This window comes from Salvia splendens, chromosome 14 (assembly GCF_004379255.2).
Source record: "Salvia splendens isolate huo1 chromosome 14, SspV2, whole genome shotgun sequence".
Lineage (NCBI taxonomy): Eukaryota > Viridiplantae > Streptophyta > Magnoliopsida > Lamiales > Lamiaceae > Salvia > Salvia splendens.
In genome coordinates, this window is record NC_056045.1 from 3,662,751 (window position 1) to 3,680,026 (window position 17,276).

General features: G+C 40.9%; 2 protein-coding genes across 2 annotated transcripts; one reads left to right on the forward strand and one right to left on the reverse strand.

The window, feature by feature from the left end:
• Nucleotides 1-265: 265 nt before the first annotated feature.
• LOC121763623 (60S ribosomal protein L37a-1) lies at nucleotides 266-1,769 on the reverse strand. Its single transcript, XM_042159682.1, has 5 exons — nucleotides 1,648-1,769; nucleotides 1,078-1,117; nucleotides 767-855; nucleotides 601-683; nucleotides 266-521 (listed from the first exon to the last, which is right to left on the reverse strand). Exons 1-5 carry the CDS (start codon nucleotides 1,648-1,650, stop codon nucleotides 458-460), a joined length of 279 nt encoding a protein of 92 aa, XP_042015616.1. The 5' UTR covers nucleotides 1,651-1,769; the 3' UTR covers nucleotides 266-457.
• A 1,760-nt stretch (nucleotides 1,770-3,529) lies between these two features.
• Nucleotides 3,530-11,923, forward strand: LOC121763405 (eukaryotic translation initiation factor 4G-like). Its single transcript, XM_042159415.1, has 11 exons — nucleotides 3,530-3,685; nucleotides 3,787-4,016; nucleotides 4,244-4,365; nucleotides 4,724-4,885; nucleotides 5,053-5,111; nucleotides 5,205-5,261; nucleotides 5,638-6,420; nucleotides 6,546-6,935; nucleotides 7,031-9,954; nucleotides 10,998-11,195; nucleotides 11,277-11,923. Exons 2-11 carry the CDS (start codon nucleotides 3,865-3,867, stop codon nucleotides 11,605-11,607), a joined length of 5,178 nt encoding a protein of 1,725 aa, XP_042015349.1. The 5' UTR covers nucleotides 3,530-3,685; nucleotides 3,787-3,864; the 3' UTR covers nucleotides 11,608-11,923.
• The last annotated feature ends 5,353 nt before the right edge of the window (nucleotides 11,924-17,276 follow it).

Consider the following 17,276-nt stretch of genomic DNA (forward strand, 5'->3'; position numbering starts at 1 on the left):
GACATGTTCACATATGATTTCTACCGTGTCACTACGAAAGGTGCAACGAATGAAGGTTTGTCTTTCATTTTTTACACTGGACAAGTACTTAATATCGATAAAGACATTTTAATGGAAAATAATTCACCAATAATAGAAAAGGTCTATATTTTTATAGAATAGGCGAGTATAATTCTTGAAAATGAATTTACTTATAAATATTTCACGAACTGTGCACAACAGTATAGAAATCCAAGAAACTGTTGTAAAAAAGAAAAACCCAAAAGAAACAAACATGCATGATTAATAAAATTAATTCAAAATCGAGTCACAACTGCGGTTTAGACAAATAAACCTCAGTATTAAAGAAAAGTAAGGTTCCACACAAAAGTCTAGACTTGCTGTGATTGAAAGAAAAGAAAGGATAACAATTCAGAGCCAAAATTCACTACATATAAATCTTAGTCTTCACTAATATCTAACTCTCGGTGGCCTCCCTCAACCTTCTAATGGTGCTCCTGACAGTCACGGCACTGGCAGTGCTGTTATGCAAAAGAACCATAGTCAGAATAAGAAAAATAAGCACAAAGAGAACCATTAGCACAGGAAAAGGGAAATTACTTCATTGTGTAGGCACCACCAGCCTTCACTTTGCCACAGTCCTTGCAACCCCAGATGCCAACAGCCTGCCTTTTCACGGCGTACTGCACATATGATTTGCATTCACATAAGTAGGAAATACTAATACCGTAAAGCAGTAACCATGTATTTTACTCGTACTGCATACCTTGCCGCAAAACTCACAGAAGTACTTGCTGTGCTGGCTGACTTCCATCTTCTTGATTTGCTTCCTCAAACTAGCACCATATCGGGTGCCTGTAATTTTATGGAGCATTAGCCGGATTAGCACAATGTAGTATCAAGAAATCAAGTCAAATCACAGAAAACAAAAACAAAAACAAAAACAAATTAAGTAGTAGCATAATTTAATTTCCCCCTTAATCTCTCTTAGGCATACACTAACTAAACTAATGATCGTCTTATATCTAAGATTGAGAATAATGAGAAAAAGTGGAAAAGAATCAGAACTCGACATACCATATTTCCCAACAATACCGACCTTCTTGGTTCTCTTTGCCTGTACATATGGATTAAAGTGAATAAGCGTTAATAATTGGACATATTTCGTGCAAAACAAAATCCATAGCAAGAAATTTTCAGCAACGATGAAATAGCCAATCAATCAATGATACATCAAAGCAAACAACCTTTTCAACAGAACTGAAAGAACACACACTCGCAAACCAAAAATTACTTCACTCTGCCTCCAATTTTTAAAAAATTTCTAGCTAGACGACCAAGAAATGAGCAAAAAACCTTTTTTCCTGTATAATTTGAAAGAACACACATTCGCAACACCAGACAAAATTACTCAACTCTTGACTCCAATTTTTCGTAATTTTCGAGCTACGCAACCAAGAAATGTGCATCTCAGTTGTACAATGCAAATCAAGCAACAACAGCAACGCAAATCGATACACAAGAAGCGCGTAATCACAAAGCGAGCAAATCAAATTACATTTGGAAATCGACTAATCTGAATAACAACGAATCCATAAAGTAAAACACAAACAATCTGCTTGCGACGAAGAGAAAATAGAAGCATACCATTGTGGAGCGAGAGAGGAAGCTGGTGGGGCGGAGCGAAGCTTGATTTTGCCCTAATTGAAAATGCAGTGATTATAAAGAAAAATAAAACCTATTGAAGATTGGGCTGCAGCCCAATTTATTTGGATCCATTTATTTTTTGTGCCCTTTTATGATGCAGTATTGTTTTGCTTCAATGTTTTCTCAAAATAATTTAGATAGCTTCTTATACTACCTCCGTTCCCTCCGTCTTCAAAGAGTATGAAGTTTGAGTTCGACACGAGTTTTAATAAATAAGAGGAAAAGTAAGAGAGATGGAGAGAAATGGTAGTGAAAATAATGTTAGTGGAGAGTGAGGTCCACATTATTATAATAATATAAATGTTAATGGTAATGATATACGTTGTAAATAAAATGATGTGTGGGGTAGTATGTTGTTTGAATTTTTTAAAATTAGAAAATTCATACTCTTTAGGGACGGACGAAAAAGGAAATAGTTCATACTTTTTGGAGACGGGGGAGTATTAATTTCCAATTTTTGAGATATATATAATTATTAGTTTATTAATCGTGAAATTTAAACAATGCATATGAACTAGATAATCTATATTATAGGTTTCGTGTTGAGGATTTGTTTATAGATACAATCTTTTCAATTTATCATAAGCAAATGATGGATAAGAAAAAACGAAACAAAATAACATATTTTAGTACACTTTTTCATAAACTTAGGGTGAAAAAAATTAAAAAAATTATCATCACACAAATCACATTTTAGTGGTGCCTACTTTTGTTTAACATTGTCATTTGCTCGACAAATCAGCGACGAAATTTATCACGAGCACATCGGCAAATCTCTGTTGCCAGAGTTTTTAATTGCTGCACCACACAATTACTTTTCTAATATAGTAATCAACTCGTCATAATTGAGCATATATAATAAATATAAATATAGACCGAATAATTTTGAGATCATCAAACCAAAATAACAGAGGATAACAGCATTACCAATGGGGCGCCCTAAGGCGCGCCACGTCAGCAGTTTTATCCTCCTACCTCCCTACCTGCAGTGGGGCGCCCTAAGGTGCGCCCTATAGCGCGCCACATCATCATTTTATTGTTTTGTTTAATTAATTTAACTGTTCACAATGAGGCGGACGATGGCCATCGTCCGCGACAGCCGCAATGGGGCGGACGATGGCGCGGACGATAACTATCGTCCGCGCTATCCTCCGCGCTATCCTCCGCGACCGAAGTATAGGGCGCGACTATCGTCCGCGCCCTATGGCGCGCACCCGCAATGGGTGTGGACGATGGATGGCGCGGACGCCCTAAGATGATCAGTTACAAACCATCTACTTTAATCCCTCAAGATTCTTGACCGAAATTATATTTTTTTCTAACTCAATTTAGTAAATAATATATCCAATAGAAAGCACTCAAGAACACCGCTTAAAAAATCAAGGTGGAGGATTATTAATAGTTTCCCTTTAATTTAATGCGATTTTTATTATACTATAGACTCATTAATATGTTATTTTAATCCGAAATAAATAAAAAAAAATTCCATTCCTTAGTCAACTAGTAGATCACATCCATACTATAAAAGCACCTGTATTGCTCATTAATTTTTACCAAGTACAAATTTAGAAAATCAAAAATAGAGAAAACCACACGTCCTCATTCATCCACGAGGAATTTTGTCTACACAATTTGTATTTTTATCTACTAAATTTTAATTATTTAATTCTATCCCATTCACGTATAAAATTAGCTAAAACTTAAAAGATTAGCAGCTTAATTAACTTAATTAAGGTTTGAGCTATTTTTATTAAAAAATAACACAAAATTTATTTACTTAAATGGAGTATATCTGTATGGGAATTATGTGCCCACCTTCTTCACCTCTTTCTCTTCTTCTTTTTCTTCATCTCTTTTTCTTCATCTCTCTCTCCTTCTCCATACCCTTTTCATCTTCCCCAACTGTTCACCCAGGGGCATGGTTCCCGCCATTCCTCTCTCCCACTAGAAACCCTAATTTCTCTCTCACACGCTACAGGTTCAATTAGTTTGGCATTTTGATCGATTTAATTTCATTTAATTGTTTCTCTAATTGAATGTGCGACATATTATTAATTCTGATGGTTTTTTATTTGATAGGTTGATCCTCGCGGGGTGTTAAATTCGTCTGAATTTCGGGAAAAGCGGCTCTTTTTTGGCCATAAAAGATTAGGATTTATGTCCCATAATCAATCAAGGGCTGAGAGGAGCGATTCCACGCAGTACAGGAAAACCGGCCGATCCGGTAGCTCCAATCAGCAGCGTCAGTTCCAGGGCGGCGCCTCCAATAAGGGCGGTGGCGGCGCCCCTTCGAATCATGCCGGCCGCGGGTATGCCTTCCTCAGATTGAATTGAATTTAGACTAGTGTTTTGTTGTTTTCTTGCTCCTCCCTTATTGAATACATGTGCGATAAGTTATGTGTTTTTTGTTGGTAGACGATGATTGTGAATGTAAGTGGCTGTTTTTTTTATTTAGGAGCTAGGGTTTCGAGGGGTGCGGGGATGTGTTTGGTTGTTGGATGATGGGTTGATGTCTTGTTTTGTTTCTGTGATCCAGTTTCAATAAGAAGTATAACAACAATGCCCAAGGTGGTCCGAGGGTAAGAAGCCCGAATGTGGGTTCAGATTCTGCTGGACATGCTTTCCATAATGGTCCTCAAGAACAGCAGCTAACTCATGGTATGTGACTTGGATTTTTGTTGTTATATTACATTCATTAGTAGTGCTACTTGCCGAGTGCTGGCAATTGAAAACTATTATTTTCTTATTCTTTCCAGGAAACAAGTTGAGTTTATTTGTATGACCCTTAGGGTTGGATAGATGGTGGTTATCGAAGATGATAAATTTTTTGATGTTCGAGGAACATTATATTGAATAGGTTTAATTCTAAGGATCATGCACACACAACGATCATCATTATTCATTATTTACGTAATTTTCCATGAATTCTTGGTTTTATTGCTTATCAAGTTACCAACTTACTGGTTCTTATTTCTGATGAATTGTCCTTTTACATATTTGGTTGGGGTATCTCCAGTTAGCGGCACACCTACCAATGTCAAGCTGACAGAAGTTCCTGCCCAAAAGACCACACAAACTGTTCCTAGATCTCCGTCTTCTGATGTTTCAAATGCAGCTCCAACATCTAATGTTTCTGCTGCTAATCCTGAGTCTGAGTTACCTAAAACACCTACTAAAGGTATGGCATGTTGTTAGTGCACAGTATATTTTTAGCAGTTGAAATGACTCTTGACATACTCTAAAAATAAGATTGAGAATAGTATGTTAGTTACTCAGTGTAACAGTCATGTCTTTGTCTTTGTTTTTTCGATTTTCATTTGATATTCTGTTTGTTCCATGTTTCAGGAGATGCAGCAGCGCCGCTTGGCCTGCAGTTCGGCTCCATAAGTCCTGGTTGTATGCAGGTAATGCAGAATTCTGTGGAGGGCCCTTCAATATTATTGTTTGAGTCCTCAAACTCCAATTTCTAATTACAGAAGGTGCCTTTCTTTTTTTAGATACCTGCTAGAACAAGCTCTGCACCACCAAATTTGGATGAGCAGAAAAAGGATCAGGTTAGACATTCTCTATAATCTATATTTGATTTTCACATGGCTTCCAGAAGTTGCTAACAGATGGTAAAGGATAGAGTTGTATGATGTCTTCATGATGGAGAGTTGCCTCGCGCATTATAATGCAAATCTTTTTTGGGTTTATGAGATTGTGCTTCAATGATGTCTGCAAAAGTGAAAAGAAACAATCTAGACCAGAGGGTGTTGTCTACTTAACAGGAACTGCGTCATTTTATGCATCATTATATGAAACTTTTTCTTGGACTTATTGGTGGGTTGTTGCTAAAGATTACTCATTTCTAACAACTTGCAAAATGCAACATTATGATAGCTATGCTTCTGTGTAGTATGTTTTGCTAATCTGATAGTTTCACTTCAGGCTCGCCAAACCTTATTAGGGGCTGGTCCTGTGCCAATTCCCTTGCCCAAGCAACCAGCTGTAAAGAAGGATGCAGGTGTTCCAAATCCAAACCAAACAACCGCTCGAGAAGCTCACCCACATTCCAGATCTAAGAGGGACACTCAGGTATCTGTTGCACCACCTGTAACTCAAATCCAGAAGCCAGCTATACATGCTAGGCCTGGTATGCCCATGCAAATGCCATTTCATCAGCCACAGGTTTCTGTTCCATTTGGTGGTCCCAATCCTCAAATTCAGTCTCAAGCCATGCCAGGGGCATTGCCTCTGTCAATGCAGATGGCCCTACCTATGGGGAATCCTCAAATGCAGCAGTCAATGTTTATTTCAAGTCTCCAGCCACATCCGATGCAGTCTCAAGGAATGATGCAAGGACAGAACTTTAACTTTCCACCACCGATGACTCATCAACTACCTCCTCAGTTGGGTAACATGGGAATCAATATGGCCCCACAGTTTTCTCAGCAGCAGGCTGGAAAATACGGCGGTTCTCGGAAAACTGTTAAGATTACACATCCAGATACTCATGAAGAGTTGAGACTGGAGGGTTCGCCTGCTCCTAGATTACATCCTGTTATGCCACCTCAATCGCAGCCTCTCCCACCATTTCCTCAAAATCATCAGATGAATTTCTATCCTAATTCTTATAACACAAACCCTGTCTACTTTCCTGCTGCTAGCTCCGTTCCATTGAGCAGCAGCCAGATTCCACCCACTTCTCAACCACCAAGGTCTTACAATCAGGTTAGTTGGTAGTTTTCTTTTAGGCTAGTTTTGCTCTACTTATTTTAATGCAAAAATTCCATGCCTTGATAGGATTGAGTGATTTTTTTTGTTAATTTGTGACATTTTCGCCTCATCTACTGCAGGTGACAGTTAAGCCACCTCTTGGCATTCATGGGGAGAAAGAGCCATTACCAGGTACAAGTTCAGTTTCTGTGAGGAAGGTAGAGCTCGAACCATTAACTTTATCTGGAGAGGATTGTGCTCGTGCACAAAAGGAAGTTGAATCATCATCTCGGATTCCTACACCACATTCTAAGCCTGGTGTAGGAGTGTCATCTACATCTGCTGCATCATCAGGTTCTATCAATGTGGAGAGCGATGCATGCAACACTACGGCTCCTGCTTTTGTTCCTATGGATGGTTCTGCATCAATATTAAAAAGCACTGCTACTGAGGCAAGAAATAAAGTAGTCTTGCCAGGTTCAGTTAAAGATATACGTAGTGAACCTCTCAATCCGGGCCAGCAGGATCAGGTATGATATGTCTGTTTGTTTATCCAGTTATAAAGTACTATCCACATTAAGAATGTTTTTCATGATTTATGAGCTAGATTACCCTAATATTTCAGGTTGGCAGCCAACCACCCTCGCTCTCTAGTTCGATTTCTCGATCCTTGGAAGCTGAAGCAGTTAACACAAAATCTCCATTGCCTAGAACCAATTTCGCCTGCGAAACTTCCAAGGAATCATTATCAACTGCTGTTGCTACATCTGAGGTTGACTTGACAAGTGAGGACATTGGAACTAATAATGTAAATAGTAGACAATCTGAGCCTGAGATAACTGCAGAAAGGGAAGGACAAGCCACATCTCAGAGTTTAAAATTTGATAAAGACCATTTGGACACATCGTTGAAGTCTCTTTCTTTAAAATCACCGAAAATAACATGTGAAGTTGAGGATATCACTGAAACAGAAATTACATCCAGCACAGGGGGTCTATTGGAAGGGACAGAGAAGCCGGAAGAGTCTTTAGGCTGTTGCAGTGATGATGTCAACATGGCTGATAATTATGTTGCATCTTCCCATAATATAGAAGGCGGTCAAAATGCTGATAATCCTGTGTCAATGAATGGTTTATCTGCACAGGATGGTAAGACTTATATAGCAGACACAAAATGTCTTGATGCATCAAAACCCGATAATGAAGATATTGACAATAACAGTGACAGTTTAGTCTCAACGTCCTTGAGTATCAGGGATAAAGTCTTGGTAGATGCAAGTGTGTCTAAAAGTGCTCTACCCAGAGGGAAGAAGAAAAAAAGAGAATTATATAGGAAAGCAGAAGCTGCTGGTACCAGTTCTGATCTTTATATGGCGTACAAGGGCCCTGAAGACAAGAAAGATGCTGAGATCTCTGCAGAGAGCTTTGAAGAGCAGACATCCTCTGAAATCTCTAGAGAGATTGACCTTCCAAGTGAGAAACCTCCTCTGATTAAAGTTGAGCCAGATGATTGGGAAGATGCTGCTGAAATTTCTTCGCACTTTGAAAGTTCAAAGAATGAAAATCAAGGTTCTGATGTAGATGAAAATGGATTGACGACTAAAAGATATTCCCGAGATTTCCTTCTTAAATTCGCGGATCAATGCACTGATCTTCCAGAAGGATTTGAAATTAATTCAGACGTAGCAGATGTAGTGACGGTTTCCAGTGTCAATATGCGTGAGTCACATCCTAGTCCTGGACGAAACATTGACAGGGCTTCTGGAGGTTTTAGACCAGATCGCCGTGCAAGTGGCTATGGAGATGAGGATAAATGGAACAAATTTCCTGGTCCACTTATGTCAGGGCGAGGAGATATGCGTGCAGATGCTGGATTTGCGAATAATGTTGTTGGTTTTCGACCTGGGCAAGTCGGTAATTACGGTGTTCTAAGGAATCCACGACCTCAAACACCCATGCATGCAGGGGGAATCTTGTCAGGGCCAATGCAGTCCATTGGTCCTCATGGAGTATTGCCAAGAAATAACTCCGAATCTGATAGATGGCAGCGGGGAACTGCTTTCCCGGAAGGATTGATGCCTCCTCCTCAAACACCAACCCCAGTTATGCACCAAGCTGAGAAGAAGTATGAAGTAGGCAAGGTTACTGATGAGGAAGAAGCGAAACAGAGACAGTTGAAGGGCATATTGAACAAACTTACACCTCAAAATTTTGAGAAACTGTTCCAGCAAGTTCAGCAAGTCAACATCGATAATGTTATTACACTTTCTGGAGTCATCTCGCAGATTTTTGATAAAGCTCTGATGGAGCCTACCTTCTGTGAGATGTATGCTGACTTCTGCTTTCACCTTGCTGAGGGCTTGCCTGAATTGAGTGTGGACAATGAAAGAATCACTTTCAAGAGATTACTCCTGAACAAATGCCAGGAAGAATTTGAGAGAGGAGAAAGAGAAGAACAAGAGGCAAATGAAGCTGACGAAGGTGAAAGTAAACTGACCGAAGAAGAGAGAGAAGAGAAGAGACTGCGTGTTAGGAGACGGATGTTGGGTAACATTAGACTAATTGGAGAATTATACAAGAAGAAGATGTTGACTGAAAGAATAATGCACGGGTGCATTAATAAATTGTTGGGTCAGTATCAGAATCCCGATGAAGAAAACATAGAAGCTCTGTGCAAATTAATGAGCACAATTGGTGTAATGATAGATCATCCCAAAGCAAAGGACCACATGGATGCTTATTTTGACATCATGGCACAACTATCCAATAATATGAAGCTGTCTTCCCGGGTAAGATTCATGCTGAGAGATTCTATTGATCTCAGAAAGAATAAGTGGCAGCAGCGGAGGAAAGTTGAAGGTCCTAAAAAGATTGAGGAGGTACACAGAGATGCTGCACAAGAACGGCATGCTCAAACTAGCAGACTTGGTCGTGTATCCAGCATTGGTGGCTCAATAAGAAGGGGTCCGTCTATGGATTTTGCTCCTAGAACTCCTAGTATGTTATCTCCTCCAGGTCCACAGATCAGCAGTTTTCGTCCTGGTGGGCCACAGCTACGTGGTCATGGCTCTCAGGATGCTCGGATGGATGAGAGACATTCCTATGAGAACAGGACGATGTCTATTCCACTGCCTCAAAGACCCCTTGGTGATGATTCCATAACCCTTGGGCCACAAGGTGGTCTTGTCCGAGGAATGGCGTTTGGTAGTCAGCCATCTGCATCTAGCTCTCGTTTGGCTGAGATATCAAGTCCTGGAGATACACGCAGGGTGGACCCTGGTCTAAATGGATTCAGTTCTATTCCTGAACGGGCAGCTTATGGCCAAAGAGAGGATCACGTTTCAAGATATGTGCCTGACAGGTTTGTTGCTCCATCCAGTTATGACCTAGAAAGGAATGTTACACATAGAAATAGAAACACAGATCGCATTGATAAATCTCTGCCAGTTTCTCCACCTGCTCGTGGTGCTCTCCCAACTAGCACTGAAAATATGTGGACTGAAGAGCAGTTGCGGGAAAAATCGATAAAGACTATTAAAGAATTCTTCAGGTATTTATGTGTCCCTATTCTGGAAGTTTGTTGTTTTATTATGCTATAATCAACCTGTCCCACTCCCCTTTTCTTGATGTTTATTAAGTTGGTTGCACTAAATGTTAGATTTCTCATTGAAATTTAGAAGTGAAATTGCATAATTAAGTATTAGACATATACAGCAATCAGGCTCGTTTGTAACTATTTCATATTGTACTTCCTAACACATCTTGACTATAATTTGTTGAGAGACACACAGATGGATCAGCATCTGACAACAAAAGGAAATGAACTAAAAATTTGGTTCGAAACTCTTCTGGTCTTCTTGTATGTAAAATATCTCTGGAGGTCTTGTTGTGTGTTCTTGACCTCTCTATGTCTCAATCTTCTGAATCTTTCTGGGTGTGATCTATGTTGAAGTTTCCGAACAGATAAAACCAACACTGGAAACTCCTAATCCATGTTATGTGATGGATATCATTTTTATTACTTCTTTTTTATTCTTTAGCTTCTTAGGAAGATGAATTTTCGTCGTATATATGTATTATTGCTGGGCATCCTAGAGTACTTTGATATGACATTTTCGGAATATCTTTGAAGGCCAGTTTTGAGCATTGGCTTCTCACCTGTTGAATCATGCGCCGAGTCTTTAATATAGAGAGTGTGGTTTGTATTGTGTCAAAAGTATGCATGATGGCTTACAGTGGAACTTTGAACTTTCGGGTAATACATTACCTAAATCTCAAACTACTCGAAATGTTGATATTAAACTCATAATATGACGATGGAGAAATGATTGATATCAGTGTCCCTTATGATCGTGTCTAGGAACATTTACTTTTTCTTCAATATTAGGCTTCCCTCAGTTCCCTACAAAAAAACACGTGGAACGCAGCAAATCCATCTTGTGGTCAACTGATTGATGCTTACCCTTCTTTTGCCTGAATATTCTTGTATGATATATGCATAATGTTGTTGGTGTGGTGGTTTTATTTTGATTGAGATTATCACGTTGGCACTTCAGTAATTTGCTAAGATGAATTCACTCTGTTTTTCCCCAGTGCAACAAGAGATGAGAATGAAGTTGCATTGTGGATCAAGGATTTGAATGCCCCAGGCTTATATCCCTCAATGATATCTATCTGGCTCGTTGATTCATTTGAGAGGAAAGACATGGAGAGGGAGCTCTTGACAAAGCTTCTTATTAACCTTTCAAAGTCGCAAGATGGGTTGCTAAGTGAGGCTGAGCTCGTCAAAGGGTAAGTCTCGACATGCTTTGGGATGGTCACTATTACATAAAAGTACCCAATGCTGATATCTGACTTATCATCACTTCACAGGTTTGAATCTGTTCTAGCTGTCTTGGAGGATGCTGTCAATGATGCCCCAAGAGCAGCTGAGTTCCTTGGTCGTTTTTTTGCTAGAGTCGTCTTAGAGAATGTCGTTTCGCTCTCTGAAATTGGGCAGTTGGTATACGAAGGTGGAGAAGAGCAAGGTAGCCTTGTAGAAGCAGGGATTGCAGCAGATGTGGTGGGATCCATCTTCGACACAATCAAATCGGAGAAAGGGGATTCTGTGCTGAATGAGATTTGGTCAAGCTCGAATCTGCAGCTACAGAAGTTCAGACCTCCAGGCTCGAACAGGTCATGCAGAATAGATAAGTTCATTTAGAAGACAACGATGCTCATCGGATCGGGCCTGGTAGAGAAATTCTTGTTTTTGGTTCTGGTCTAAGGTAGGTAGTATTACATTTTCAGAAATATATTATATATCTATATATAATATATATCTGCTGGCCGTTGTGGAGGAACTGCCCCTCTTGTTTATTTTGACAAAATCAGGTCGTCGATTACAGAATTATCAAAAAGGTTCGATTGGGTGAGCATCCTTTCTTTTGCTTGTTGTGGCTAATTTGATATAAATATAATATTGTTTTTATGAAAATTAGATGACGTAAAATTGCTATACAATTATTTTTTGTTATTAATTATGTTGATGATATTTCTTGTTAGCAATGATATTCCTTGATCGGATTAATTATTTTTATTATATAAATACATGACGTGACATTTCATACATCCCTTTTAAATTTGTGTGAACAAGTTGATGATTGACGAATGTTCAGAATAAAATCCTCAAAAAGATTTGGAAAAAATTGGTTAACTAAATGTGAGAATAAATTAATTGTTGGAGTGAAACCAACAAGCATGTGCCTATATTCACGCAACCTAGGTCTTCTGCATCAAACCATTTTTAAGGTTTCCAATTTCCAAATCTTTAAACATTTCATGTTGATGTCGTTGGAATATCCATTTTCCAGATTCCAAGAGACCATGGGAGAGATTCAAACTTAGAAATAGGGTGAGATAGAGTGATGCAAGATAGACAATTACAAGGAATAAAGAGGAGAGGAGAGGAGAGGAGAGGAGAATAGAATCGGAAACTTAAGGATTCGAACCAATTGTAATTATCAAAATACCCCTTGATTTTATTAATATTGATTGTGGCTATGACCCTTAAACTTGATTAGCTTAATTCATCAATATTTATACATGTAATTTGTTGTTACTTTTGAAATAATACTTAGATATTCTATTACCAAAATATCAAAATGTTGCCCTGAATAAAGGTTCAAATGATGAAAAAGATCCCTTAAGACCATCCACAATAGGAATAGCCCAACAATAGCCCAGCCATAGCCTAGCCACTGCCACATCATCAGCACTAAAAATCCTCCTGCCACATCATCAAAACAAGCAAATAGCCCAGCAATAGCCCAGCCATAGCCTAGCCACATAATATCCACATCACTATTAACAAATATATACAAAATGAAATAATTAACAATCACACAATATACGAAATTTAATTTACGAGACATATACGGGAAAAGTTTAATAATAATATTAAAATTTTAAAAAGTACAATAATTTAAAAAAATACATTAATTTAAAAAAAACAATAATAAAAAGGAGTGCCAATTCACTCCTCGTCTCCGCCGCCACCGCCTCCGTCGCTGTCGCCACCATCGCCGCCGCCACCACCGCCGCCGGTCTCCCTCCGTGCCGCCTCCAACTCGTCCTGCAGGCTCATGAGCAAGGTTTGAAGCACGCTCTTATCCACGGGATCCGTCGCCACCCGCCATTCGGCCATCGTCTTGATCAACTAAGCGCGCGTTTGGGCGCGAGCGAAGAATTTGAGATCCTCGGTGGATTGGCCAAGGGGGGATGCCGACTGGACCTCCTGGGAAGCCCCGGCGTTCCCCCTCGCCTCCCGCTGAGCGCGCTTGCGCCCCATCGGGCGAGGTCGGCCACCGACCGAACGCGGCGTGGGGAACTCCTGCGTCGTCTCAGGGAGGTCGTGGGAACCACCGCTGCTGCCGCTGAAATTGCCGGTGTAGTTCAGTCGTTGCTTCTTCGGCCAGCCAGAGTCGACACCTACTCGGAACTTCTCGGACTCGTTCAGCACGAGATAGCAGTTTCAGTAGGTGAAGTCCTTGTATACCCCCTTCAGTGGGAAGGCTTTCTCAGCTATTCTCCTGCAGTCCTCCTCCGTTTGGCCACTGCTCATCATGCGGAGTGCGTTGGTGTACAAACCCGAAAATCGGGAGACCGCACCCCTGATTCGGTTCCAAGCCTTCCGGCAATCCTCCCCGTTGCGTGGCCTCCCCTCCGGGCAAAATCTCTGGTAGGCTGCTGCTATCTTGCCCCACATGTTGACGATCCTCTGCTCGTTCGAAACGAGAGGATCGTCGCAAACACTCACCCACGCCTTGCAGAGCGCGACGTTCTCCTCGTCCGTCCACCTCGTCCGTACCTCCTCCTCACCCGGCTGCGACGACTCGCCGACCTTCTTCTTGCCCTTCTTCGCAGGGGCGCCACGCCCCCGCTCTGCCCCCCTTCAGCGAGAGTTTCCGGAGCTCCGGGAGTATCAAACACCAAGTCATCTAAGGAGAAACTATCAAACCCCAAGGGCGTTTGGGTCGATGTGTGCGATGAACCAGTCGAAAAATCTAAACTGGGGCGATAGACATCCCCCGCCGTCGCCGGGGACCCCCAAGAAGTCCACTGTGTAGCCGGTATGACCCCCGGAGTCCCCTGTGTCGGCGGTATCCCCCCGGGCATCATCTGCATCCTGGGTGCCCACCCCGGTATCGCCGGAAACCCCCTGGCGGACTCCCTCCCGTTGGCATCCCGGAAAACATCTGCTGCCACGGGTACATGTTGTAGTACCCGGGCATCTGACCCCATCCACTTCCCACGGGGATCGACGGAGTTTGTGACCCGCTACTCCCGGAACTAGGCTCGTTGTTGAGATCCATTTCCCTTGTTGATCTTGTACAGAAATTAAGATAGAGAGAGTACTCGTTAAAACAAGTGGTGCGAATGAAAATGACGAGCAAAGCGCATATATATAGTGTTTCGGAAAAAAAAAATTAAATTTCGTGCTAGGCGGTGCGCTGGGCGATCCGGGCGCTGCAATAGCGCCGAGCGGACCGCCCAGCGCACCGCCCAGCGCCACGCGACCGCCCAGCGTTGCGCGGTTTCTCTCTCCATTCGCCCGCTGGGCGACTGCAATAGACCGCCCAGCGAACCGCCCAGCGCCGGCGCTCGGCTGGGCGGTCGGCTGGGCGGCATTGTGGATGGTCTAAGTGTCCTGCTTGCTTCTAAGAAAAGCTAATATTTGTGAAATTTCAAATTTCCACAATGTGAATGACTTCAATTTTGTTGATGAAAGTAAGAGATTAAGACTAGTGTATACTTGTGAAATTTCCACAATGTGAATCCCCAACATTTTTTTATATGGGGAGAAGAAAATTCTTTGCAAAACTAGCCAAAATCAAATCCAAAAGTTGACACGCAAAGGCTGGGTTTCTAGGTTACCTAACATTTAAAGTGCATTTCAAGAAATAAACAACAAAATCTGTGTTATATTTTTTATGCTCAACTCTTCAATCTAGAAGTTGGTTAAACGAATTACAGTAAGGACGCGTTTTATGGAGTGGTTTGGATTTGTGTGGCATGGATTATAAATGTGGATTACATATGTTAGCATCCAATCATACCACGTGTTTTATAGAAAGGGTTAATGGACTAGTTTAGTCTAACACACGTTTTATACATGTAATCCCCTATGTGGATACATTCTATAATGAACAATCTGTCCTAGCTAACAATTCACAATTCCCGCCTACTGACTCTTGGCATCCTTGAGAAACACCAAAGACGGCCAAGGTCAGTTTTTTTTTTATTTTATTTTTTGCTAATCATGTTAGTTTTAAATATTGTTCTTTATGATAGCATCTTGTTGAAGAATTTTGGTTTATTTTTAGTTTAATATGTTCGAATTTATTCATTTTTTATTCATAGTTTAGTTTTTATGGAGTGGTTTCTTTTTTGATTCACGCTGCAAGCTGCATAGATTGTGTAATTTTCATTTCATTTGTTATGGAAAATTTAATGCAGCCAAGCAGGTTTCGGAAACCAAGGTGAGTATATTATTTCACATCCATGTATGTTCTGTGTAAAAAATGAGGCACGCTGGGCGATGTTGTGTACCATTTACCTTGTGCATCCTTGTTATAGCTTGTGTTGACAGTGTAGGACGGAAACAGAACAAATCTGACCGCACACGCCGCGGTTGGACCGACCGAGAGGAGGCATTTCTACTCGCCACACTGAAGGAACTGGTCGCAACAAGATGAAAGTCCGACAATGGTTTTAGATCCGGTTACCTTCAGAAGTTAGAAGATTCATTGCGTCAAGAGTTCCCTCTGAGCGATTTGAAAGCTAATCCACATACCCAATCCAAGATCCACATTTGGAAGAAAGCATATGGAACTCTTTCACTAGTCCTAGCCAGGAGTGGGTTCGGATTTAATGTTCATAACGACTACAAAATCGATTGGGATGAAGAACAATGGGATCAGATTATCAAGGTAGAACTCATAACTTACCCTACACTCACTCATCCCCTGTTGCTAATTTATGTATCCTTTTGACTGGCTGACAATAGTGCTCGCTTACTACGTAATAAGACATGGCCGCTCTACAATGACTGGAAGATTGTGTTTGGAAAGGACAGAGCCATCGGTGATGAGATTCGAGATACGAGCAACATTCCAAATGAATTTGGTTCTTGTCCACCATCCACTAAACCTGGCAGGGGGAGTCCTTTGACTGTGAGCCACGAAGACCTATTTGGAGAAGATCCAGGGGCAGACAATGGGCCACCTAATGCGGTTGGAGAAAGTACTAACAGCTCTGGGAGGGAAAGCCAGTCAACAACTCGTTCTGCTAAGAAGCGCAAGATGGCTGATCCAATAGAAGGACTGGTGGATGTTATTGCGAAGATGCACGATGACACAAACGCTCGTCTCGAGCATCTGGCAAGTCGCATCGGCTATGAATTCGATGTCGAGAAAGCACAAAAGCAGCTGTTTGAGCTAATTGGAGTTATCCCTGGGCTCACTCTTGGACAAGTGTTTGATGCATCTGATGTCATACTTAAGAAGATAGAGAGGCTCAACTACTTCATGAGCCTTCCACCAGGAGAAAGGGAAGCTTATGTGTGGCGTGCCTTGGAGAAGTTCAAGTTATGAAGCATATAGTTTATGGGTAATAGGTCTAGTTTATGGTGGCTAGTTTAATATTATGAACTTCATGTCTCCTATCTAACTGCATCACCTAATCGTGTGCTACTTTTTTGCATTAAGCCATCAAGTTTAGCACCTTATAGAGTGCTACTTTTTTGTATGAAAGATGGCTTATAAAAACTCTACTACTTTTGTAAAATATATCTATTTAATGCAGTTTGCCACCTTTTTAGTTTTAATTAAATTGGTAAACACCATATATATATATATATATATATATATATATATATATATATATATATATATATATATGTAATGAGCAATGCAGTACAATACCAAAAGATTGTTCCCCACAAAACCCAGATCAGGAAACTAAAGCATAGATGGATTACATGCACATTCCTAAATTTAAAGTGAAAGAATTTCACCAAAGTTAGGCTACTGAGTCATTAGTAGAAGTTGAACACAAACACAAAATATAGGAGAACTAGTACTAGTAGATACCCTTACCTAGACAGTGCTTCTTCACGCTCGATCGAGATACAGAAGTGGACAAGTGTGACATCAACCAAATGAAAGTGACAATGGTTTCCCTCTGAAAGTTTGTTGTCTCTCACGAACCGAGACCAACCCTGGGTGACGCGAATCTTGTCATTGTGCTTGGCTACCTTTTTTTTTTAAAGGAGGATCGATGGTGGTTCCCCACCTACCCCCCGAAGTGACTCGGACCCCCGGCCTGACGGTC

Coding starts and splice junctions, on each gene's coding strand:
- LOC121763405 (XM_042159415.1), top strand. CDS start 3,865: ATGTCCCATAATCAATCAAGGGCTGAGAGGAGCGATTCCACGCAGTAC. Junction 4,366..4,723: donor AGAACAGCAGCTAACTCATG/GTATGTGACTTG, acceptor GGGTATCTCCAG/TTAGCGGCACACCTACCAAT. Junction 6,421..6,545: donor CACCAAGGTCTTACAATCAG/GTTAGTTGGTAG, acceptor CATCTACTGCAG/GTGACAGTTAAGCCACCTCT.
- LOC121763623 (XM_042159682.1), bottom strand. Junction 856..1,077: donor CGGTATTGTTGGGAAATATG/GTATGTCGAGTT, acceptor ATAAAATTACAG/GCACCCGATATGGTGCTAGT. Junction 684..766: donor TCTGTGAGTTTTGCGGCAAG/GTATGCAGTACG, acceptor TCATATGTGCAG/TACGCCGTGAAAAGGCAGGC.